The sequence below is a fragment of the Typopeltis vanoorti genome, chromosome 21 (genome assembly GCF_054136105.1).
Source record: "Typopeltis vanoorti isolate ZY-2024b chromosome 21, IOZ_Tvanoo_1.0, whole genome shotgun sequence".
Lineage (NCBI taxonomy): Eukaryota > Metazoa > Arthropoda > Arachnida > Uropygi > Thelyphonidae > Typopeltis > Typopeltis vanoorti.
Window position 1 is genome coordinate 88383437 of NC_143569.1, and position 25114 is coordinate 88408550.

The following is a 25114-nucleotide window of genomic DNA, read 5'->3' on the forward strand; positions in this document are numbered from 1 at the left end:
AATAGTCCAAGTATGGTCTGACCAGTATTTTCTACAATGGTACAACTACCTCCTTATCCCTACATGTTAGCGTACCTCTTATCATAGGATAACTTTGTTGTGCAATCTTTGCAACACTTGCAATATGTCATTTAAACTTGTCTATTGTTACCCACCACTCTCAAATCTAATCCACTTCCTGCAGTACAGCACCATCAATATACTACACAGCCTTATATTTCTGCACTCCAAAATGCAACACCCTGCATTTATTTAATATTAAAACTACAATCCCATTCCTTTGTCCAACTCAAAAGTATACTGAAATCTTCCTGAAGGGAATTAACATTGACAGTGCTACTTATAATTCTCCCCAAATTTATCATCAGCAAACAACTGAAGATCCCCAGTAAGTCCTCATGATATATCATTTATAAACAAGATAAATAGCAGAAAGATGTTGAAAGTTTATTTTTCACTTGGTTAGAGTATAATAAATTTAGTTTAATCCTTTATCCATGTGTGAAGCAAACAAAGTTTGCACCCGAAAGTATCTTCAGGACTGGGGTAAGGTGGTACAACACCAGGACACTCCTTGCAAAGGTGGAGCAAGCTACCAACACTCCTATCTCAGTATCTCAGTATCTCCCATAGGGAAGGGCCACTACCCAATGGTAGTGGCCATTCCATTAATGCATAACATTAGACATATCCGCAAGGAGATGTGTTTTGCATTATGGGAGATACTGAGATAGGAGTGTTGGTAGCTTGCTCCACCTTTGCAAGGAGTGCCCTGGTGTTGTACCACCTTACCCCAGTCCTGAAGATACTTTCAGGCGCAAACTTTGTTTGCTCACACTTGGATAAAGGATTAAACTAAATTTATTATAAATAGCAGAAGACTCAAGAACTGAACCCTGGGACATGCCACTGGTTACCCTCTTTTTTGAGACACTACTCCATCACGCACAACTTGCTGGTATTGTTCAGAGGACCAATCACCAATCCATCTAATCAATATACTATCTATTCCCATCCTCTACAGTTTGTACACCACCTTATCAAGTGGTGTTCTCTCGAATGCTTATGCAAAGTTCAATACTGAATACATAATTCTCACTTACCTAACACACCTTTGTTACCTTATCATAAAATGCAAGTAAATCACTAAAATAAGACAAATCCATGCTGATCATTATAAAGAATTCTATGCCTATCAAACTAATCGTATTCTATTTCTAACCAATCTCTCCAACTTTAACTAGAACTGCAATTATACAGCCTGGTCTATAAACTGGAAACATCTGTCCTAGAATTATGCTTGTGCAGTGGTACTATTCTGCGTTTTTTCCCAATCTTTAGGAACCTTACCCACTGCAAGACTTTGATTAAATAACCAGATTAAGGTGATAGCTAACTGTTGTGCACATTTCCTTAAAAATATGTGGTGATATGCCATCTAACAGCCTTATTAACATCTAATCCAATCAACACCTGATGCACCTCTGATTTTTCTCTTCCAATTCTCCTAATGCTTGCCTCGCTTCTACATACTGCACAACAAAATTTACACCAGTATGATATACACTGATAAAATGATCATTTAATAATTCCAATATAGCCTTTGCAACTGTTATTCTGTTGTCATTACTATCCACCAGTGTCAACCTGCCATAATTATTCTTAACCTTGCTTGCCATATAGCAGAAAACTTCCCTTGAGTTAACCTTGGCCTGACCAGCCAATCCTCTCTCATACTACATCTTTTCTTTCTATACCATGCTTGTCACCTTCCCAGCCTGCACAAATGTGTTGTACCTCCTCCACAATGTTTTCTTTGCCAACACAAATTGCTTGATTTCACTGTTTATCCATTTCGCTCCTACTCTATTTACTTGTTTAACCCTTGATATGCAGTTATAAATTGTTTGTATAATATACTGTCTTATGAATGCCCATGCACTATCAACATCTTTTCTGCACAGTGTATCTACCTGACATATTGATGCTAGTTGACCTCAGAGCTTACAATAATCCTGTAATAATTCTACATAAATCATCCCTTTTTGACAGTAACCTTTTCTTGTTTGACTGCTTCTCAAACAAGTACCTCATGATCTCTTTCTCTTACTAACTGCTAGCAGTGTCAATTACTCATTAACAACTACAACTCATGAAATTATCACAAAATCCAAAACATTAAAGCCTCAAATTGCTTCAATCACATGCTGCTGAAGATATTTATCCCTCCAATTTAGAACTCATTCTCCTCCTTCCATTCTGTATTACTGGAATTAAAGTCTCCCATCAGGATCACCTTCTTTTAACATGTCCATTCAATTTACGTGAACATTTCACAATCAGTATTATTATTATTATTATTATTGTTACCCCAAAGAGCCTGTGTAGCTCAGTGGATGTGGCGTTTGCACACCGCCGCGCTTGGCCGCTCGAAGGAAGACTTGGTTTCGAGTCTAGTCGGCGACTAGAGGAAATTTTTCTAAGTCTTTTTTCGACCAGTTCCCGAGTTAGTCGATCTCTGGCACGGGCAAGCAGGTTTTTCCTCCCGGAAACTCGAGTTTTTCGTCCTGTAAACTCAAGAAAACCGACAGTAGAACCCACATTATTTCAGACATTAAAATATATTGTGTTAGGGTTAGGGACCACGAGATGGCGGCACATTTGAGCCGTCTCTCTTCACTGCGTACCGCTTAATTAGTGATAGCCTTGGGCCATCTGTCTCTGATTGGGTACCAGTGGAGATTGAACTGCCCACTCAGTCTCCAAAAGTTAGATAGGGCTAAATGGCCTCGCCTACTCCCGTATACGGGAATAAAAAGGCGTTAGCTGATTTTTTTTTTTTTGATTTTTGTTACCCCAAGACCTCATGAAGTCAAAGACTCATCTGGGAGGTCCTTTTATCACACACACACAGCTCATTATACCGTGCCTTAAACACATTCAAACTCCTTGCAGATACCTTCAGGCAAGGCATTCCAATCATTCACAACTCTGCATGAAAAAACCTGCCTCTCACTCCCCTACTCACACCCTCTTTATACAGTTTCCAGGGATGAGCTATAGTTCACCCCCAATCTCCCACTATTTTCTGTGGAACCTCTCCAGCATTGATCCTATAACAACCCATTAATAACTTGTAGGTCTCTATCATATCTCCCCTCTTCCTCCTGTCTACCAGACTCTGCAAGTTGCATCTTCTCAATCTCTCATCATTCTCGACATTCCAGAGGTCAGAAACTACCTTAGTCAATCGCCTTTGGACCCTTTCCAACATCTCTTCATCCTTCTGAAAACCAGGTGACCAAATCTGGGCATAATAGTCTGTGTGTGGCCTAATCAAAGCCTTATACAACGGAACAAGAATCTTCCTACTTCTACACATCAATGTCCTCTGCATCATTCCCAGAAGCCTTTGTGTTGTCTTCACAATTTGGCTATGTGTCCCCTAAATTCAGATCCTTATCCACTATCACCCCCAGATCTGTTATTTCTTCCACCTCCAACAATATATCCTCATCAAGCATAAATTCTGTATCCCATCTTTGTTTTCCAAATTTTAAAACCTTACATTTTGCAACATTGAACTCGCATCCCCATTTTCATGCTCAATCACTCAATTTATTCAAGTCTTCTTGTAAGGCCACAACATCTTCACTACTCTTCATGGTTCATCCCAACTTTGCATCATCTGCAAAGAACTGAATATCTCCATCTAAATCTTCACCTATACCGTTAATATACAAGTTAAACAGTAATGGCCCCAAAACAGACCCCTGAGGCACTCCACTAGTGACTTTCCTTTTCCTGGATATCGCACTGCCATACACAACTTGTTGATACCTATCAGATAGTCAGTCTCCAATCCAATGCAATAATCTAATATCCAACCCCATCTGCTCTAGTTTGACTATCAATTTATCATGAGGTACTCTATCAAAAGCCTTTGCAAAATCCAAGTATATTACTGTGTATCCTTCTCCTCTGTTCAAGGAAGCAGTCACTTTATTGTAATAAGTAAGTAGATTACTAAAACATGACCTCCCTTTAGCAAATCCATGCTATCCATCAAAGATAATACCATTGTTGTCAACCCAACTCTGGATCCTAGTTCTCACAAGCTTCTCCAACAACTTAACCACAACACATGACACACAGATAGGCCCATAGTTTGATGCTTGAGTTCGATCACCTCCTTTATGAAGTGGCACAATCTTGCCCTCCTTCCACTCCTTAGGGAGTTGACTGAGTGCAAAACTCGTATTAAAAAAATATGTCAAGACAGGTTGTCAACTCCCTGGCACATTCCTTCAGAATATGTTGCGATATATTATCAAGTCCCACAGCCTTATTAACATCTAGTTTACTCAACTCCCCATACACTTCTTGCTCACTTACAGTCAGTCTCTCCTCCTCATCATCTACTACTCTCAATCTCTCCATGAAGTCACATTCACAAGATTGAAAGATCTTTATGAACTGCTCATTAAGTATCTCCACCACACATTCTGCAACAGCTGTCTTTATACCATTTTCTCCTATCAATGTCATCCTCCCATAATCATTCTTTGTTTTGCGGGCTACATATCGAAAGAACTCCTTAGGATTCTTTTTGGTTTCATTAGCTAACTGCTGTTCATACCTCTCTTTAGCTACCCTCACCAACCAAGTCACCCTGCTTGCCTGGTCTTTGTAGACCTCATGGAATTGGTTATTTCCACTTCTCTTATGCTGCCTCCACAATGCCCTCTTTCTCTGTATCGCATGCTTAATCTCTTTATTCATCCATCTCGCACCTTCCTTATTTAACCTTCTCACCCTTGGAATACACTTAAACATTGCATCTACTAGATAGTTTTTGAAAATCCTCCAAGCTGCATTGATCTCTTTTCGAGCTAACTCCTCATTCCATGCTACACCCCCAAGCTGTCTCCTGAGTTCTTCATAATCACCCCCCTTGTAGTTCCACATATACCCTTTTCTCACAGAGGTCCTCACACTGCTGGCAACCACTCAGGTAATCAGCTAATTCTCTTCATTACCTGGCCTATAACAGCATCCTATCAGAAATACCATTTATTTTTGACTTCACACAGATTCAAAATCTGAACACATACAGTCAACTTCCACACTTTGTGGACACAGTTCTCTGTAATCATTAATAGCACAAACCTCCTCGTTTCACTTTCCTCTCCTTCCAGAAAACTTTATATCCTTCCATTTCTATTCCAGACATCACATTATCCTCAGACACCCATGTTTCACTTATACCAATTATCTTTTGGCATACTGCCTCAGTCAATGCAACAAAATCAACTCTCTTATTTCAAATACTCCTTACATTTTTATATAAGTATAACACTCCCTGTGTCTTTGAGGCCATTCTACCAACACCGATATTCTCTACTCCTACTCTAGCTGCTATTCCACACCTCTCTCTCTCTTTGTTTTGATCACTCCTATTTCCCTGATCTTGACTCTGAATGCCATTTATACTTGTCTCATCCTCACCTTTATGCATTCCATCATCTCGTCCTGCCACAACCATATCTTCAAGCTCATATCCATCTACCTCATGCCATACAACCCATTTTGCTGTGCTATCCTGCTTCACAAGTCAGCTTTGATTATTAGCTACATTGGTTTCTTGATTCTGTGCCTTCTCAGTAAACAAGTATAGCAAATGCCAACCTGGCCAAGAACACTTGTTTAGCTAATCTTTACTCTCCCATTCTGTTTAAGTGATCATACCACCTTTCCTAATATCCTCATTTTTAACATGTACTGCCATTAATGTCTGTTCACTCCCCTAATCTTTCTTAGAATTCTCACATCTGTGATCTCCAGTCTTTGATCAAGTCTTTTATTTGTAATCCTGCTCTCAGATCCATAAGCTAAAATTTGTTTGAACACCATCTTATATACAGCTAATTTAGTGTTTTGACTAATTTCTGTCTTATTGCATATAAATTTATTCAGCTGACTTCCTACCAAACAGCTTTACTAATTCTGTTGTGTATTTCCATATTTAATTTACTGTCTTAACAGAATATTGTGCCTAAATAGCTGAAATGTTTTACTTGTTCTATAAGTTCCCCATTCAGGATACAGTTGATGTTTTCAATGTTTCTGCCTATTTTCTTTGTCTTTTTTGATGCTGATTTTAGCAATGAAAAGACCAAATTTATTATAAGAGTTATTCAATTTAGTCAGGGAATCTTGTAGACTTATACTGGATTTATTTAGAAGTATAACATCATCTGCATAAAGCAAAGAGCTCAGATTATCAATTCTGATATTAGATTTAAAGTCACTTTCCTTCATAATGTGATTCATGTAGATAATGAATAACAGTGGAGATAATGTACAACATTGTCACACATCAAACCATCTTCATGTACCTCCTTCAATTCCAACAGGCCCATGCGAGACTATATATTGCTGTATATAATGTGTAAATTACACTATACACCTGTAGTATTTTGAACAGCTTTCCTCTTGGCGCCTCGTCATAATCCATTTCCAGATCAACAAAACTTAAATACAAATTCCTGTTACATTCCCAAAACGTTTCAACTACTTGTTTCAAAGTGAAAATCATCTAATCCTAACAAACAACCTCTATCTGGCCAGAATCCAGCCTTCCCTTTATTAAACCTCCCTTCCACAATTTTTTTGTAACCATTTCTCAAGTATACTTGCATAAATCTTACCAAGAATGCTCAGTAGAGAAATACCTCTAATTCTCACACTCAGTTTTATTTCCCTTTTTATATATGGGTACTTTGAGAGCTCTACTCCAATCATCTGAAAGTTAACCCTCTGACATGGCTTTCTGAATTATGCAGTGCAGCCATGTAAAAACTTTTGTAAAACTCCAATATCTCCATATTTAAGCATTTCTGGTTGAATATTATCTACTCTAACTGCCTTTCTACATTTCAAGTTTTTGATGGCTTTTTCTACTTCACGTATGGATATGTATTCCTGAGTGGATTTCCTGATGAGTGTTTTCTACCACTGTGTTGATACTGGTTGTTTCATTTAGCAATCTTTCAAAGTAATTACTCTAGACATCTTGAATATATCTTTATTTTCAGTTTTCATGTAACTTTATCATCTGAATCCTTTTACAGTACTCATTTCCTTCATTTCTTTTTCAATAACCTTGAGAATATTTTCCCACTTTCCTGATATTTATTTTTTACATTCTTACCAAATCCTTCTCATGACCTTTGTTTAGCTAGCTTTAGCAAAGTTCTTTGCTTTCTTACATTTTTCTTGTATTTTCTAAGAGCACAAAAATGTTCAACATGCTTTCTTCATTTCCTAAACTGCCTCTTTAGCTTCTTCAACCCACCATAAAGTTCTGATTTTTCTAACCTTGCAGAAAAACCCTAATCGCATGCCTCTCTAGCTGAATCAATCAATGTTTTCTTCAGGATTTGCCACTGAATCTCCAAGGTTTGATTCCTGTTCTCAAACTCTTTCATTTTTTTTGAATTATGTTTGTGTATTTCAGTTTACAGTTCACCTCTGAAAGCTGCTCAACGTGATTCATTTTAAAACTTTCTTACACACTCTTTTCAATGTGAAATTCAATTTTAGCCTGCTCAAAACTAAACAGTGATAACTTCCTATTGCAAATCCTCTGTATACTCTTGTGTCCTAAATCAGGGAGGAAACATCAAAAATAACATAATCGGTCTTCTTATTTCTTGCATTTTTTCTCCATGTAAATTTGTGCACATTTTTATGTTGGGACACTGTGTTAATAACTAGTCCATGTCCTGAACAGAAATCCAACTGGTACTTACCATTATTATTAGCTTTGCTCTTTTCTCCAAATTTTCCCAGATGTCTATAATCCTTTCCTAGTCTGTCGTTTAGATCTCCAACAAGGATCAACTTTTCCTTTTTTGTTGTGTCAGCTGCCTTCTCTAATGCCTCAAAAAATTCCTCCATTTCTTTTTTAGTAGAACCTTCTGTGGGATCATAGGCATAAATAAGTCACTTCCAGTTCCCCATTCTGATATTTGCCCACATTATTCAACCTGATATTGCCTGCCATGCAAGAAGATTATCCTCGTATTTAGCGTTGAATACTATGGCTACTCCTTTTCCCTGATTGTTATTGCCTGAACATAACATTTTGTATTTGTCGCTTAAAAAGATCTCACTTGTTTTTGTCTTCTATGTTTCAGTCACACAAATTATGTCGATCTGGTATTTATCCAATTCTTCTGCTGGTTCCATTTCTTTTCAATCGATGTGTTTTACGTTGATAGTGCTAATCTTGAACTCTGTTGATGTTGGGCTGGGACATGTTCTGAGATTTTGGGTGATTCCCCAGCTGGCAATGAAATTCTGTCATGTTGTGCCATCATTTTGCATTATGGGTTAAGCCAATAAGAATACAACTTGACCAGCAAGTCCCAAATTGCAAGCCCATCCTCATTCATTCCATATCCATAGTATAACAGGGTGTGCAAAATGAGAAAGTGAGATTGGATGGGATTGGAGTCAGAAGCCACAGTCAGTTTTCCACATTCCTTAAAAAGATACATGGAGGTCTCCTCCCAGTTATATAGCTTTGACTCTTTAAGCATCCCAATCATTTATGATTGCCTAATAAAGAACTCCAGTTATCCAACCATTCATTGCAAAATTTATGAACAATCACAATCACAGTGTTCTCACTCGTTAGAACCAGTAGTTTCCAACATGTTTCTGCCATGCTTATATTAGTGTGTCACAAGATTTTTTTTTCTAAGTATTGAATAAAGATATACCTGAACATTTTTGTAAAAAGAATATAGTAATATAAAAGATAAAATATGAATCAATGCCACTGAATATACTATACTTGGTACTTCCACTACCTCACTATTCCACCACTTATTAATCTCTACATAAAGACTCACTTGCTTCCTTTTTTTGCCTTTTCACTGTTATTTTCAATGGAGGGATACTATCTTTAAGTCACATGCTAGAAAGAGGGGTGTCATAAAATTTCTAAAAAAGTACTACAGATCCAACTGTGAAGACTGTAGCTCCAAAGTTTTCTAACTTTGCACTTACTTAAATGACAGTACTATTAGAGTTCATACACTTTTCAAAAAAGAGAAAATGAAATGCTGATATAAAATATAACAGTTTAATATTAAAAAGTTATGTAAATTAATATTATTAGAAGTTATTTTAATTAACAGATTGCAAAAACTTTATACAAATGTACCTGAATTTTGTAATTGCATGGTGCTTACCTATGTTTATGAATTAAAGCATTAAATGCGAGCCCATCTCTCCAACTGGTTGTGAAGTTTCTTACATTTACATTAAGATATCCAGCAGTTTTCATTTGACACCATAATAATAGAGCATCTTTGGCAGATTTAGTTTCTTGATTGTCCACTTCCTCTATAGTGATATCTTGAATCTAAAATGCAACCAACTATTCTATTTTACTACTGTCTAACCTAGTTCAAATATTTAAATATATATATATATAAAAAAAAATTGAGATTTCTCTCTCTCTCTCTCTTGGTATTCTAGCAGAGAGAGAGACAGAGCAATTGTAATGTAATGATGAAAATTAGTTAACAATATACCTAATACTGCCTGCATTTTGGCAAAAATTTTTATTGCTGTGTTTTTACCCATTAGAAAATTAGTGTTCTATAGTATATTAGCCTAGATTTTTGTGTTTTTAGAGTATCCCCTGCTAAAGGGATACTGAAAGTGATTTCACCTCCAAAATCACAAAGTTAGACAATGTGAGAATTATAGAAACTCGAGCGGCATTAAACAGAACATAGGAGTTAAAAAAAATTAAGTATAAGTGAAATGGATGTGTAATCTTATTAAGCAAAAGATTCACAAGAAAAGGATGATGTGGAAGGAACATTATATGCATAAAGATGGTTGGCCAGAAGAGTCACAACTGTTGTATGGAAAGCTGCATATGAAAAGGAACTAAATCTGCAATCTAAAGACAACCCAAAAGAATTCTGTCATTAGGCAGCAAGTAAAAGGAAGAATAAATATTTATTATTACTATTATTACGGGCAACTCCAGGGAGTCATTAGGCTCATCGAGGGAGGCCCCAAATCATATTCATCACAACTATTCGACATTCATACAGTATCTATCATATCTCGCCTTAAACTCATTCACTGTCACAGCATCCACCACAGACTCAGGGAGCGCATTCCACTCATTCACTACTCTAAAAGTAAAGAACCCAGCTCTAACACCTTTACTAACCACACTTTTGCCCAGTTTCCACGGATGTCCCCTAGTCCTCCCACAATCAGCTCTGTTCTCAAAAATATCCTCTGAATTAATTTTATAGAAACCCTTCAGTAATTTGAATGTCTCAATCATATCTCCCCTCCTCCGCCTATCAACCAATTTTTGCAACCCACAAATCCTCAACCTGTTCTCATAAGGTTCATTCCACAGACCTGCTATCATCTTGGTCACTCGCCTCTGGATCCTCTCCACCTCCTCCCGATCAAGAAGAAACCTAGGTGACCAAATCTGAGCACAGTAGTCGAGATGGGGTCTTATCAAGGCTCGATACAGAGGAACAATAACCTGCTTGTCTCTGCATGTCAACGTATTCTTCAGCAACCAAGTGATTTGATGAGCTGATTTGGCCACTTTTGCAATGTGTCCCCTAAATTTCAATTCCTTATCCACCAACACTCCTAAATCTCGTGCCTCATCGATTTCCTGGAGCACGGTTCCACCAATGCAGTAAACTGCCGCCAATCTTTTCACCCCAAAATGCATAACCTTACATTTTGCCACATTAAATTGACATCCATTCTCCTTAGCCCAGACCTCCAATCTATCCAAATCATCTTGCAAAATTTTGACGTTATCTGCATTCACTATTGCCCTACCCAACTTCGCATCATCCGCAAACAAATGAACTGTTCCTCTCAGATCCTTTCCTATATCATTTATGAACAAATTAAACAGCAGTGGTCCAAGAACAGATCCTTGTGGCACACCACTAGTCACAGGCCGTCTTGTGGACTCTACTCCTGAGTAAACCACTCTCTGATATCTCTCCGTCAACCACCCTCCTATCCATCTCACCAACCCTATGTCCATCCCCATATGCTGCAATTTACTGATTAGAATTCCATATGGTATCCTGTCAAAGGCCTTAGCAAGGTCCAGTAGAATCACTGTAAACCCATTACCCTTATCCAGTTCAGCTGTCACTGTGTTATAATACGTGAGCAAGTTACTGAGGCATGACCTACCCTTCACAAAACCATGCTGTCCCCAATACAGTATCCCATTTTCTTCTATCCAATCTTGTATTTTCCTCTTGACTATTTTCTCTAAGACCTTAATAATGATTCCTGTTATGCTGATTGGCCGGTAATTTTCAACAGCAGCCTTGGAACCACCTTTGTGCAGCGGAACTATTTTCCCCTCTTTCCACCCCCATGGGACTGACCCAGTCCTGAGGCTTAAATTAAACAAAATGGTCAAGGGCACTGACAATTCTTTAGCCGCTTCACGTACGACACGAGCTGGTATACCATCCAATCCCACAGATGTATTGACTTTGAGGTTCTGTAATAGACTAGTTACCTCTACTTCATTCATCACAATTCCAGTATCAGCTGCTGGTTCTTCCATTCCTGCAAAGTCACCACCTGGATGATATAATCTTGCAAAGTGCTCGCTCAGTAATTCCACAATATCGACTGATTCGGTTACCTCCCTACCCTCAGCATTTTTTAAGATCATTCTACCATGAGCATTTTTCCTTTTACTTGCAACATATTGAAAAAACTGTTTGGGATTCTCTTTAGCCTGCGTGGCCAATTTCCTTTCGTAATCTGCTTTTGCTTTTCTTACCACCCTTGTTACCATCCTGGCCTGAGCTTTATACTGTTCCTGCGCCTGATGGTCACCCTTCTCCTTAAATTCCCTCCACAATTGTTTCTTTTTTTGCAGCTCAAGCTTAATAGTGTTATTCATCCATTTAACCCCTACTTGATTTATTATTCGGACTCTTGGTATACAGTCAACCATTGCCTCCTGCAAACAGTTCTTAACCACCTCCCATGCACTATCAACATCCAGCCCTTGCAGTTTCACATGCCATGGCATTGAGCCAAGCACACACCTAAGCTTGTCATACTTTCCAGCCCGGTAATTCCACATGTACCCTGTCTTAATTGTAAATTTGACTCCTTTAGCCACCTCCCAAGTCATGACCTTATGGTCACTCTCACCAATTGGTGGCAACATGGTCATGTTCATTACAGCCACATTCTCAGTTGCAATTACTAGGTCCAGCACTCTCTGCCCCCTGGTATTTTCCACTGCATGTTGCCGTAGATAGTTGTCCCTTAATAACCGCATAAAATCCAATTCCTTCCTCCCATGTGCCCTCTCCTCTTTCCAGTCAATGTTACCATAATTGAAATCACCCATAATAATTACCCTCCTTCCACTCATTTCTTCTATTTGCTTATGCATACTATCCCCACCATCTATTCCATCACCTGGTCTATATTCTATCTCACACCAAACAGCCTCAAATGTGCTTTTTTCCCCATCCTGCAGTTCAACTTCTATACTCCTTGGCTGAAGCTCATCAGCTATTATCAATAACACTCCTCCCCCCTTTTTATTCACCCTGTCACTCCCGAACACGCTATACCTGTCGCATTCAATCCCACTAGCTTTATCATCTTCTGTCAGCCATGTTTCACTAATACCAACAACCTGTGGCCTGTAAGTGCCAACCATGGCCAAAAACTCTTCCTTCTTGTTCCTAATACTCCTGGCATTAGTGTACATGAATCGCAGAAGCCCATTTGTCCCATCCCTACTTTGATGCCTTATACTAACTATCCCATTCTGATTTGTTGTCCGCCGTACTCGCTTGGGCATAATATACTCAATCATACACTGAATCATACATGACTCAATCATACACTCCCTGATCCATTGGCAGTAGTAACGATGTAGTGTTGGGTGGTAAAAATAACCTTTACATTAGGGTGAAGGTCATCTAAAGATGCTGGATCTCCAGGAGCACTGTCCAGCACAAGCAGAATTTTAAAGGGAATTTTCTTTTTCAATAACATTCCACAGCAGGAATAAAACAGTTCGAGAACCAATCTTCAGATGTAGAAAGTGTGACCGAGGCCTAAAATTTGACTTCCAAATAGCACGAAGAGTTGCTTTAATAATGTGGCGAAGTGCAGGTTTATTTATATGTGCAAAAGAAACTAGTTTCCGAATTATTAATTTGACTCCATGGATATTATTATTATCTATGGAGTCAAAAGACTCATCACGGGAGGTCATTCCTAGGACACACAAAGTCTATCAAGACTCATCAAGGGAGGTCCCTCCTAGGAAACACAAAGTCTCTCATACTACTCCTTACCACTCGCTCTCACCACTCTATCAGGCAATGCATTCCATGGTTCAACCACCCCCCCATGCAAAGAAACCACTCCTCACCCTCTTGCTCACAGCTTCCTTTCATAACTTCAAGGGAGGGCCCCTTGTCATCACTCCTTCCCACTGTTCAACCAAGTGAAAGAACTTCCCAGTGTCAACCCTGTAACCACCTCTCAACAAATCTCAATCATATCACCTCTCTACTTCGTTCCACCCAACTCTGCAGTCCACATTCCCTCAGCCGATCCTCATAACTAACATTGTACAGTCCTGAAACCATCTTTGTTATCTGCCTTTTTACCCTTTCCACAGTTAATTTATCCCCTTCAAATCCTGGGGACCAGATCTGAGAACAATAGTCTAAGTGTGGTCTGATCAGAGTCTTATATAACAGAATGATAACTCTTTTATCTCTGCAGGTCAGTGTCCTTCTCATTATTGCAGCAATCCTCTGTGTTACCTTCATCACCTTTGCAATATGCCCCCTAAATTTCAGATTTCTATCAATCATCAATCCCAGATCTCTTGTCTCCCCTACTTCCTCCAATAGAGTATGTAGCGTGCCATCGATGTGTCCCAAACCTCAAGACCTTACATTCTGCTGCATTAAATCGACACCCCCAATCATTTTCCCATCTGTCTAGCTTATTCAAATCCTCTTGCAGGGCTAGCCAATCTGCACTATCACTAATAACCCTTCCCAGCTTTACATCACCTGCAAACAACTGAATATCCCCTCTGCAATCCACTGATGATGTTATTGACATACAGGTTAAACAATATAGGTCCCACTTCTGAGCTGTGGGACCCCACTTGTAACCTTCTGCCTCCTTGAAACTGCTCCACCATACACAACTCTCTGATACCTATCGGACAGCCAATCCTAAATCCAGTTGGCCAACCTGACATCCAGACCCATGTGCTGCAACTGAAATATCAGCTTATCATGTGGCACCCTGTCAAATGCCTTTGCTAAATCCAAGAAATGGCAGTATATGCCTTTCCCTCATCTACTGCTCTTGTAACTTTATTATAAAAGGTGAGCATATTACTAAAACAAGAGCACCCCTTCACAAATCCATGTTGACTCTCACAGATAACATTACCTTTCTAAAAGTAGTGAGGGACCGTATACAGCATTGGGCAAATGAGGAATACAGTCCCTCACTACTTTTTCCAAGATCTTAGCAACTACTGATGACACACAAACTGGCCTATAATTAGACACTTCCAGTCTGTTACCACCCTTATGCAATGCAACTATCTTACCTTCCTTCCATTCCCTGGGCACCTTTCCCATAGCCAAACTTTCATTGAAAAGCCAGGTCAAAGGAGCTATCAGTTCTTTAGCACATTCTCTCAAAACTCGTGGTGAAATACCATCCAGTCCCATAGCTTAACTGACATCCAGAGTACTCAGTATTTGAAACACAGCCTCCTCCTGCACCTCTAAATCTCAAACCTGCCCTATCCCTCTAGTATTAAAATTTCCTGCACCAGGATGAAATACTCCAATGACGTGTTCATTGAACAATTCCACTATGTCCTCTGCATCATTCACTCTATTCCCATTTTTATCCCACAATATCATTCTTCCACAATCATTTCTCCTCCTACTGGCCACACAGCTAAAAAATTCCCTAGGATTTTCTATGGATCTTAGGGCCAATCTATTCTCATATTCCAGTTTTGCCTTCCTTACCATACTAGTCACTCTCCTGGCCTGTGTCTTATATTCTTCATGCATCTGTTCTTCACCTGTCTCCCTATATCTCTTCCATAGCCTCTTTTTCACCTGCGGTTCCTGTTTAATATTGTTTGTCATCTCACCAAACTGTGTCCTCTTCTTCACTTTTAAGTAACTGCTGGTGATACTGGTAGCAGTCTTACCCAAGTGGCACAGAATTTTTAGTAAGAATATATTTTGCTTTGTATTAAAATTTTTCATTGGAAGTAATGCAAATTTACTCTGTGGGAATTTAAAAATAAAAACTGCTAGTAGCAATAGATTGATTTCTATTATGGGATACTTTTGGATAATTTGGATAAATTTGTACTTTTGGCCAGTAACTTAAAGTTCCCCTTTTTTTAATTCCTATTTTTCCTATTTTTATTTTTTTCCTATTCCTATAAGTTTGATTATGAATTAAATAGTTTCATTTCCTTCTAATAGCCAATCGACTTCTTCCCTCTTCTATGGACAGAGTTGCCAGATGTAATGTGCCTAGAGCTGTGACTAAAGTTTTAAAAGAGACTGTAGGGGGGGTGAATAAGATCTTCTCCTCCACTCTGTGGGACACCTGTTTGTGGTGTGTGTGTGTGGGGGGGGGGAATCTCCCAGTGATGGTACTGACCCTTTTCATTCTTCCTCTTTTTCTTTACTTCCTGTGTTTGCTGTACTTCTCTCACTTTTTTTTTTTTTTTTTTACTATCCTGTGTTCTATACCACTATCACTGGAATTCAACAGCCTACTGGTGTGTTCGTCTTGTGGTGTGACCTGTGACATCCAGAAAGCAGGCTAGTCCTGGTAGTCTTGCACTACTTTTGTCTCTATTTTGGCAAGATTCACAGTTCTGATGTCCTGACTAGGATCATTTGGCCAAGTCAAATCCATGGAGATTATTATTATTATCTTGGCCTGAATAATAATAATAATAATAATATTTGTTACTTGTTTGATGCAGCTTGGTCAGGATATTTTCTTATTTTTCTTGGCTGTCTGTAGTGATAACTATGTCATCAGCATACTTTAAATGTGTTATATTTCTTCCATTTACAGTTATGCCTTCACACATCTGTGGTCCTTCGTCTACTACTTCGTTTAGGTAGAGGTTGAATAAATATGGTGACAATGGACAGCCTTGCATAACTCCTTTTTTAATTGCTATTTGATCTGTTTCTATGTTTTTGTAATTCACTATTGCTTATGTTTCTGAATAGTAATTCTTGATACAATTTAATAGGTATTTTTCAAATCCTCTTTGTAGAATTTTAATGAGTTTGCTTCTGTTTATTCAGTCAAAAACTTGTTTGAATTTGATAAAACAGCAGTAGAGTTTCTTTTTATTTTTGTCTCTCATAAGATCTGCTAATCTGTTTAACGTGAAAATTGCATCTATTGTGCTTCTGCTATTTCTAAATCCCATTTGCTCTTCTTCCATCTGTTCTTCATAGGAATGTTTAACTCTGTTTTGAAGAATCCTGATGAATATTTTATAGCAATGACTTAGAAGGGTGATAGGCCTATAGTTAGTGCAGGATCTGACATCTCCTTTTTTGTGGATGGGTATGATCTGGCCTGTTCTCCATTCTGTTGGTAAATTTCCTTTCTTTAGTATTTTGTTGAACAGTTCCCTTAGGTAATTTATTACACTTTCCCTCCCTTTTTCTAGAAGTTCTTTTTGAATGCTGTCTATGCCTGTTGCTTTATTATTTTTCATTTGTTTGATTGTTCTATGTATTTATTCCTTTAGAAGAAATATATATATATAGAGAAGTTTCTTCTGGGCTGAAGGCGTCTTGATCTATGTTTTCTTCAGCTGCAAATGTTTCTTTAAAATGATAAGTCCATATTTCTTTTATTGTTTCACAGCTACTTGTTGTGGTTCCATCTTTTTGCAATATTGAAACTGGGTTGAGTTCTAGTTATCTCTTTAACTATTTCATAAATGGTCTTGGAGTCATATTTTGTGTATGCTTCTTCACATATTCCTGCTTTTTCTTCAGATTTTTTTTTCAGAAAATCACATATTTTTACTAATCTGCATTTTTTTGTCTATTTCTTTTTTGAAATTTTTGTATAATATTCTATTTTCTTCATTACCTTCTTTTGAGAGGTTAGCTTTGGATATTCTTTTTTTCTCCCATAAGTACAAAATCTCTGGTGTAAACCAATCTTTACTTACTCCTGTCTGGTAACCCAGGTGTTTTGTTGCTGTTTCTTCAATAATTTCTTTATCTTTTTTTCCAAGACTCCGAGACTATATCTAAAGCAAGATTATTTAATTTTTCTTTTAATGCTCTCTGGTAGTTAGATCTTGTCAAGCTATCATTGAGTTTTGAGATGTCCATCTTCTTTTGTGTTTGGTGGTTTATTTTCTCTCTTTTGAAACTGATTTTTAGTTTGGCTGATAGTAGTTCATAGTCTGTATCCATGTCAATCTCTTTTTAATGTTTTGACATTTTGGAAGAAAGGTTTCCATTTCTTACTAACGATTATATAGTCTATACACTTTTAGATTTCATTGTTTGGTGATGTTCAGGTGTATTTATGTTGTGGCCTGTGGTAGAATAAGGTATTTGTGATTAGCAGTTGATTTATTTTGCAAAAATTAATCAAGTCCTCTCCTCTCTCATTCATCTCTCTCTCCATGACCAAATTTTCCCATTACTTCTGCTTTATCTTCAGAGTGCTGACCAATCTTTGCATTAAAATCTCCCATAATAATCAGGATATCTCCTGTACTTGTTTGCCTGATTTCTTCTTGCAGTTGTTCAAGAAATTGGCTATATTCCTCCTTTTCATGTGATTGGTCCAGAGCATAAACTTCTATTATTTATATATATATTCCTTTTTCTTTTGCTTTGAATCTTACTGAGATGATTCTAGAGGAAACTGGTCTTACATCAACTATTGAATTTAGGGGACATTTTTTAATGACTAGTGCTACACCTTCTCTGTAATGGTCATCTTTCCTTAATGAGTAAAATATACTTGCATTTTTTATGTCTCTTTTTCCCTCGCCTGTCCAGTGGGTCTCTGCAACTCCCACTATTTCCCATTTAAACAGTTCAAGTTCTCTCTCTCTCTCTCTCTCTCTCTCTATCAGTTTTAATTTGCCAGATTTGTAGAACGTTCTGATGTTGATGGTTGAAATATTATATATACAGTTTGAGTTCCACATAGCTGTCTTCTTGCCTACTCTATGCGGGCTTGAGTTAGGCATCAGCTCTCCCGTACATGGTAGCATTATTTCTACTTCTATTTGCTGGCCAATCCATCTTTAAAGATTTTAGGCAATTAATGCAGCCATCTTGACATTCCTCTGCTGCACACCTATTGGTCCAAGGGAGGTATTTCATTTCCCCCAATGCCACCACCACCCATTTCTGGGAGACATTCTACACTTTCTAGGGATTACAGGCATTCCCCAAAAGCAGTATAAATTGAGTGATTGAGCACAGGAATAGGGATGTTAGTTCAGTGTTGCAAAATGTAAGGTTTTAAAATTTGGAAAACAAAAATGGGATGCAGAATTTATGCTTGGTGAGGATATATTGTCAGAGGTGGACGAAATAAGAGATCTGGGGGCGATAGTGGATAAGGATCTAAAATTTAGGGGACAAATAGCCAAAATTGTGAAGACAACACAAAAGCTTCTGGGAATGATGCAGAGGACACTGACTTGTAGAAGTAGGGAGATTCTTGTTCCATTGTATAAGGCTTTGATTAGGCCATACATGGACTATTGTGCCCAGATTTGGTCACCTGGTTTTCAGAAGGATGAAGAGATGTTGGAAAGGGTCTAGAGGCGACTGACTAAGGTAGTTTCTAAACTCTGGAATATCAAATATGAGTAAAGATTGAGAAGATGCAACTTGCAGAGTCTGGTGGACAAGAGGAAGAGGGGGAGATATGATAGAGACCTAAAAGTTATTAAGGGGTTATTATAGGATCAATGCTGGAGAGGTTCTACAGAAAATAGTGGGAGATCAGGGGAGAACCAGAGGTCATCCCTGGAAACTATATAAAGAGGATGTCAGTAGGGGAGTGAGAAGGAGTTTTTTTTCTTGCAGAGTTGTGAATGATTGGAATGCCTTGCCTGGGAGTATGGTGTCTGCAGAGAATTCGAATATGTTTAAGGCATGGTATGATGAGCTATGTGTATCATAAAAGCACCTCCTAGATGAGGCTTTGACTCCATGGGGTCTTGGGTACTAATAATAATAATAAAAAAGTCATGTTTCAATAAACACATAGTGTATCGTCATATTATAAATACTTTGGATGAGAGACAGTTGTAGCAAGTTTTTTTTTTTTTTTTTGTGTGTGTGCGTGTGCGCGCGCGTGTGTGTGTGTAAGTCCTGAGTAAAAGTCACATAAAAATAGTCATTTACTCAGGAAAGGTTTTTCTGTAAATCTACAGTTACATTGGTACCTTGGAGGGGAGGGGAGAAGGGGTTTTCTATTATTAAGTTTATATTTTTTTTTTAATTTATTTTTTGCATAACCCATATACATTAGAATAGTGGGACAGCAATGTCACACCAGGCAATAAAATTCATTTCCCACCTAAAGACAATCACAAACATTCATGCCCATGGTGGAATTCAAGCATAAAGCATATGGCCTGTTGGTCAGAGAGTGGATACACTAACCACTCAGCAAACCAAGACTACTTAACAAGAAATTATATATTATTCTTGTTATTCTTAATCCTTGGATAAAGAAAAATTTGGAGAAAAGAGCAAAGCTAATAATAATGGCAAATACCTGTTGGATTTATGCTCAGGACATGGATTGGTTACATCCATGTCATTGTGTTAGTAATAACCAACACAATGTTCCAACATAAAAATGTGCAAAAATTCACATGGAGAGAAGAGGCAAGGAATAAGAATGTTTCATCTCAAGCCTATAAAGGATGCATCCTGTTAGGTATCTACCTGGATACTGAATGAACGAGGATGAGCTGGCAATTTGGGATTTAGCTGAACAATTGTATTCTTATTGGCTTAAACCAAAATATAAAATGATGGTAGAACATGACAGCATTTCATGCCTGGTTAAACAAGGCCCCCGTTGTTTTTGCCAGGGAACCAGGGTGAACAATGAAGTCAGCTACTGGAACAAATCATGAAACACACCCCAACTCAATATCACCAGAGTTGAAGATCAGTACTATCAACATAAGAAGCCTGAATGGCAAAGAAATGGAACTAACTGAGGAATTGGATAAGTACCAGATTGACATAATAGGGATGACTGAAACAAAAAAGACAAAATCTGGTGAGATTTTTCTAAGCAATAAACAGAGTGTTATATTCAGGCATTGACAATCAGGGAAAAGAAAGTGTAGCTATAGTACTGAACACAAAATATGAGGCTAATCTTTAATGACAAGCAATAACAAGTAGAGTGATGTGGGCAAATATCACAATGGGCAACTGGACAATGAGACTTATTTGGCCTATAGTCCCACAAAAGGTTTTACTAAAATAGAAGTGGAGGAATTTTTTGAGGCTTTATAGAAAGCAAGTAACACAATGAAAAAGAAAAAGTTGGTCCTCGTTGGGGATATCAGCAGAAGAGTAGGAAATGATTGTCAGACATATAAAAATATTTTGGAAAATTTGAAGAAAAGAGCAAAGCTAATAATAATGGTAAATACCTGTTGAATTAATGCTCAGGACATGGACTGGTTATTACTAACACCATGTTCCAACATAAAAATGTGCACAAATTCACATGGAGAGAGGCAAGGAATAAGAAAAGCCTCGTTGACTATGTTATTGTTGATAGTGATATTTTCTCCCTCGTGCAGGACACCAGAGTGTACAGAGGATTTGAAATTGGAAGTGATCACCATTTAGTCTTGAGCAAGATTAAATTGAATTTCATATTGAAAAGAATAACATGTAAGAAAGTTTTAAAGTGAATAAAAGTTGAGCAGCTCTCAGATGTGAACTGTAGACTAAAATACACAAATATCATTCAAGAAAAATTGAAAGAGTTTGAGAACAAGAACCAAACCTTGGAGATTCAGTGGCAAGCTCTGAAGAAAACACTTATTGATTCAGACAGAGAGGCATGTGGTGAAGTTGTCTATAAGGATAGAAAAATCAGAGCTCCATGGTGAACATAGGAAGTTAAAGAGGCAGTGAAGGAAAACAAAAAAGCATATCAAAAGTTCCTGACAAATAAGTCATCTTGTGCTCTTAGTGAATACAGAGACAAATGTAAGAAAGCTAACCACTGTGTGAAACTAGCTAAACAAAAGTCATGGGAACACTTTGGTAAGAACATAAATATCAAGGTAGCAAAATATTCTGGAGGATGTTGAAAAAGCTCAGAAATGGAAGAAAGATTACTATAAAAGGAATTAGAGATGATAAAGGTGACATGAAAACTAGTGAAAAAGATATCCTTGATGTATGGAGTAATTACTTCGAAAAATTTCTAAAAAACACTCAATAGGAATGCAATCAGGAATACATATCCATACTTGAAGTAGAAAATGCCATCATAATCCTGAAATGTGGAAAGGTAGTGGGAGTAGATGATATTGAAAGGTTTTTATAGGATTGATGCAGGAAATGTTTCAGCTGTGTGATAGTGATGGAAGAACAAGAGGTCATTCCTGGAAATTAAAGAAGAATGTGGTTAACAAGGGTGTGAGAACAAGGTTTTTTGCCTGAAGGGAGGTGAATGAGTGGAATTCATTGCCTGACTTAGTTGTGAGCTCTTCGTCTGTAAATGAATTCAAGAAGAGATATGACAGATATTGTTTTGCTAGTTTGGGTCTCCCGCGACGAGTCTTACGGTGGCTGCACTGATAGTTCAGAAGGCCTGGACAGAGGGACGAATTTCAGATGATGGGAGTAGAGCTCTCATGGTAACCATATATAAAAAGGGAAATAAAACTGAATGTGAGAATTACAGAAATATTTCCCTACTGAATGTTCCTGGTAAGATTTATGCAAGTACTTGAGAAACAGTTGAGAAGGATTGTGGAAGAAAAGCTTGATTCAGGCCAAATAGAGACTGTCAGGATCAGATTTTTACTTTATAGCAAATAGTTGAGAAATCATGGGAATGTAACAAAGATCTGTATTTAAGTTTTGTAGATCTGGAAAAGGCATATGACGAGGTGCCAAGAGATAAGCTCAAAATGCTACAGTTATATGGTGTCAGTGGGGCATTATATCAAGCAATCGACGGTGAGAGATGGCTACATGATGTGTAGTGTTTGTAGAGAGCTCCTGAACACATAAGTGTTATTTTAAGTAATAATTGATAAATTTGCTTGAATTTTGCATAGTAGTATTTACTTTTTGTATCTTAGCGTGTCTGATTTTTGTGTGTTTTCTGAGTTTCCAATTAGTAATATGATAGATACGATTATTTGTGCACATGGCGCCAATTAGGAGGAATATGAATACAATGGTGTCCAGGTCACCATCTTTGTCTAAAACTTTTAATTTAAAGGATTTAATTCAGTGTACTGTTTGTGAAATGTATGCTTTCAGGAGAGCGGTTGGAGTCTGGTTAGACAACGATAGTGGAGTGAATGTGTGCAGAAAGTGTAAGGAATGCAAAGATTTAAAGAGTGTTTCAGGTCATGAGAGTCATATCATTGTTGAAAGTGAGAATGTAGAAAATAGTGATATGCGAGGTATTAATAGTGATATTTGCGAGGTAGTACCAGATAGCTGTGAGAGTGGCGTTGAAAGTGAGAATGAAGGTAAACATACAGAACGAATGAATGAATTAATGGATAATTAAAATGATGAGACAGATGCAATGAGTGAGATCGCACAGTTACACAGAGTGATCCACAGGGAAAATCGGCAGCTGGAGCGTTGGCAAAAAAGTTCCCCGAGTGTACCAACTAATAAATGGCAAAAGTATGATAAGAAAAATAAGAGTATGATAGTGTGAGTGTAAACAAAATGAAAGAGTGAGTGTTGTACGGAGATTCTTTAGTAAGAGGTGTGATAGATGAGAGCTTAACAAAATCGTACCAACGTGCGAATGTTAAGGATGTAAGCGAGTCAATTAGAATGCAAAAACAGAGGATGAAAGAATTGATAGTAGTAGCAGGGACGAATGATTTGAAAGGAGACAAAATGGCTATGAGAGAGGATTTGAAGGAATTACTTGAGATAACAAAAGAGAAGAGAGAGAGAGTTAGGATGGTGAGTCTGTTGCTGCGGTATGACGGTGAAGAGTATAGAAGGAGGACCAAAATTGCTAATGACTTTATGCGCGGATCATGCAGGAAGAGTGGTGGAGAGGATCCATAGACGAGTAACCAAGATGATAGCAGGTCTACGGAATGAACCTTATGAAAACAGGTTGAAGATCTGTGGGTTACAGAAATTGGTTGATAGGCAGAAAAGGGGTAATATGATTGAGACATTCAAATTACTGAAGGGTTTCTATAAGATTAATTCAGAAGATATTTTTGAGAATAGGACTGGTAGTGGGAGGACTAGGGGCAATACATGAAGCTGGGCAAGAGTGTGGTTAACAAAGATGTTAGAGCTAGGTTTTTTACTTGGAGAGTGGTGAATTAGTGGAATAAACTGCCAGAGTCTGTTGTGTGTCATGACTGTGAATGAGTTCAAGGCAAGGTATGATAGATACAGTGTGAATGTCGAATAGTTGTTCTTGACATGATGTTAGGGCCTCCCTCGATGAGTCTAAGAACTCCTTGAAGTTGCCCATAATAATAATAATAATAATACTTCATCTTTATTTGAGTTGTAAGTCAAAAGTTAGAATTGAAGGAAGTACAGGATGATGGTTTTATGTTAAATCTGGTGTCAGACAAGGATGTACATTATCCCCTCTGATATTTATTATCTATATGGATCACATTATGATAGAAAGTGGTATTAAACCTGATATCAAAATTGGAGATATTAATCTCAGCTCTTTACTTTATGAGGATGATGTTATACTTCTAAATAAATCCAGTACAAGTCTGCAAGATTCACTGACTAAATTGAATAACTGCTGTAGTAGATTTGGTCAGCAATAACAACACAAAGACAATGAAAATAGGCAGAAGCATTGAAAATATCAACTGCATTGAAACTGGAGAACCTACAGAACAAGTAAAACATTTCAGCTACTTTAGGCAAAATTTTTAGTGAAAATGGTAAATTAAATATGGAAATAAACAACAGAATCAATAAAGCTGGAATGGTAGGAAGTTAACTGAATAAATTTATATGGAATAAGAGAGAAATAAGTCAAAACATTAAATTAACTGTATACAAGACAGTGTTCAAAAAATTTTAACTTATGGATCTCAGAAGTGGGTTAGAAATAAAACACTTGACCAAAGACTAGTAACCACAGATATGAGCGTCTTGAGAAAGATTACTGGCATGAACGGATGGCATCAATAGCAATATCATATTAAAAAATGATATTAGGAAAGAACTTGACATTGCTAGCATCCAGGAATGTGCTTAGCAGAGCTAATCTCGGGTGGTATGGTCACTTAAACAGAATAAGAAAGGAAAGATTAGCAAAACAAGTGTTCTCTGCAAGGTTGGCAGGAAAAAGACCCAGAGGAAGACGAAGATATTCGTCTGTTGTTTCATCTGTTCACCCAAAGATTGTCGAAATAAGTGAGACATGGTTGGAAGAGGATGACATCCTGACAGGCATAGAGATGGAAGAGTATGATGTGTTTCGTGAGGATAGAATGAGTAAAAAGGGAGTGGGGTGCTATTGATGATAGAGAAAGAGTTATGTCCATACAAAGTAGAGATGCAAGATAGAAACAGTGCCAGTGGTTTTGAGGCATTATGGTGTGAGATAGAGGTGAATGGAATCAAATACTTGGTGTGGTTGTTATAGACCAGGTAATGTGGATGGTGATGACAGAGAAATGTATAGTCAAATTAGCCAAGCAAATAAGAAAAGGGTG

At 37.7% G+C, this 25114-nt stretch overlaps 1 protein-coding gene across 7 annotated transcripts in view; it reads right to left on the minus strand.

Moving 5' to 3' along the window:
• Nucleotides 1-25114, minus strand: part of LOC150095089 (spectrin beta chain-like) — a 577773-nt gene that overhangs the window by 396120 nt on the left and 156539 nt on the right. For all 7 annotated transcript variants that reach the window (XM_090411296.1, XM_090411299.1, XM_090411298.1 and 4 more), the window contains exon 5: nt 9264-9436. In XM_090411296.1, coding sequence (XP_090267422.1) covers nt 9264-9436 — 173 coding nt within the window. The remainder of the gene's footprint in view (nt 1-9263; nt 9437-25114) is intronic.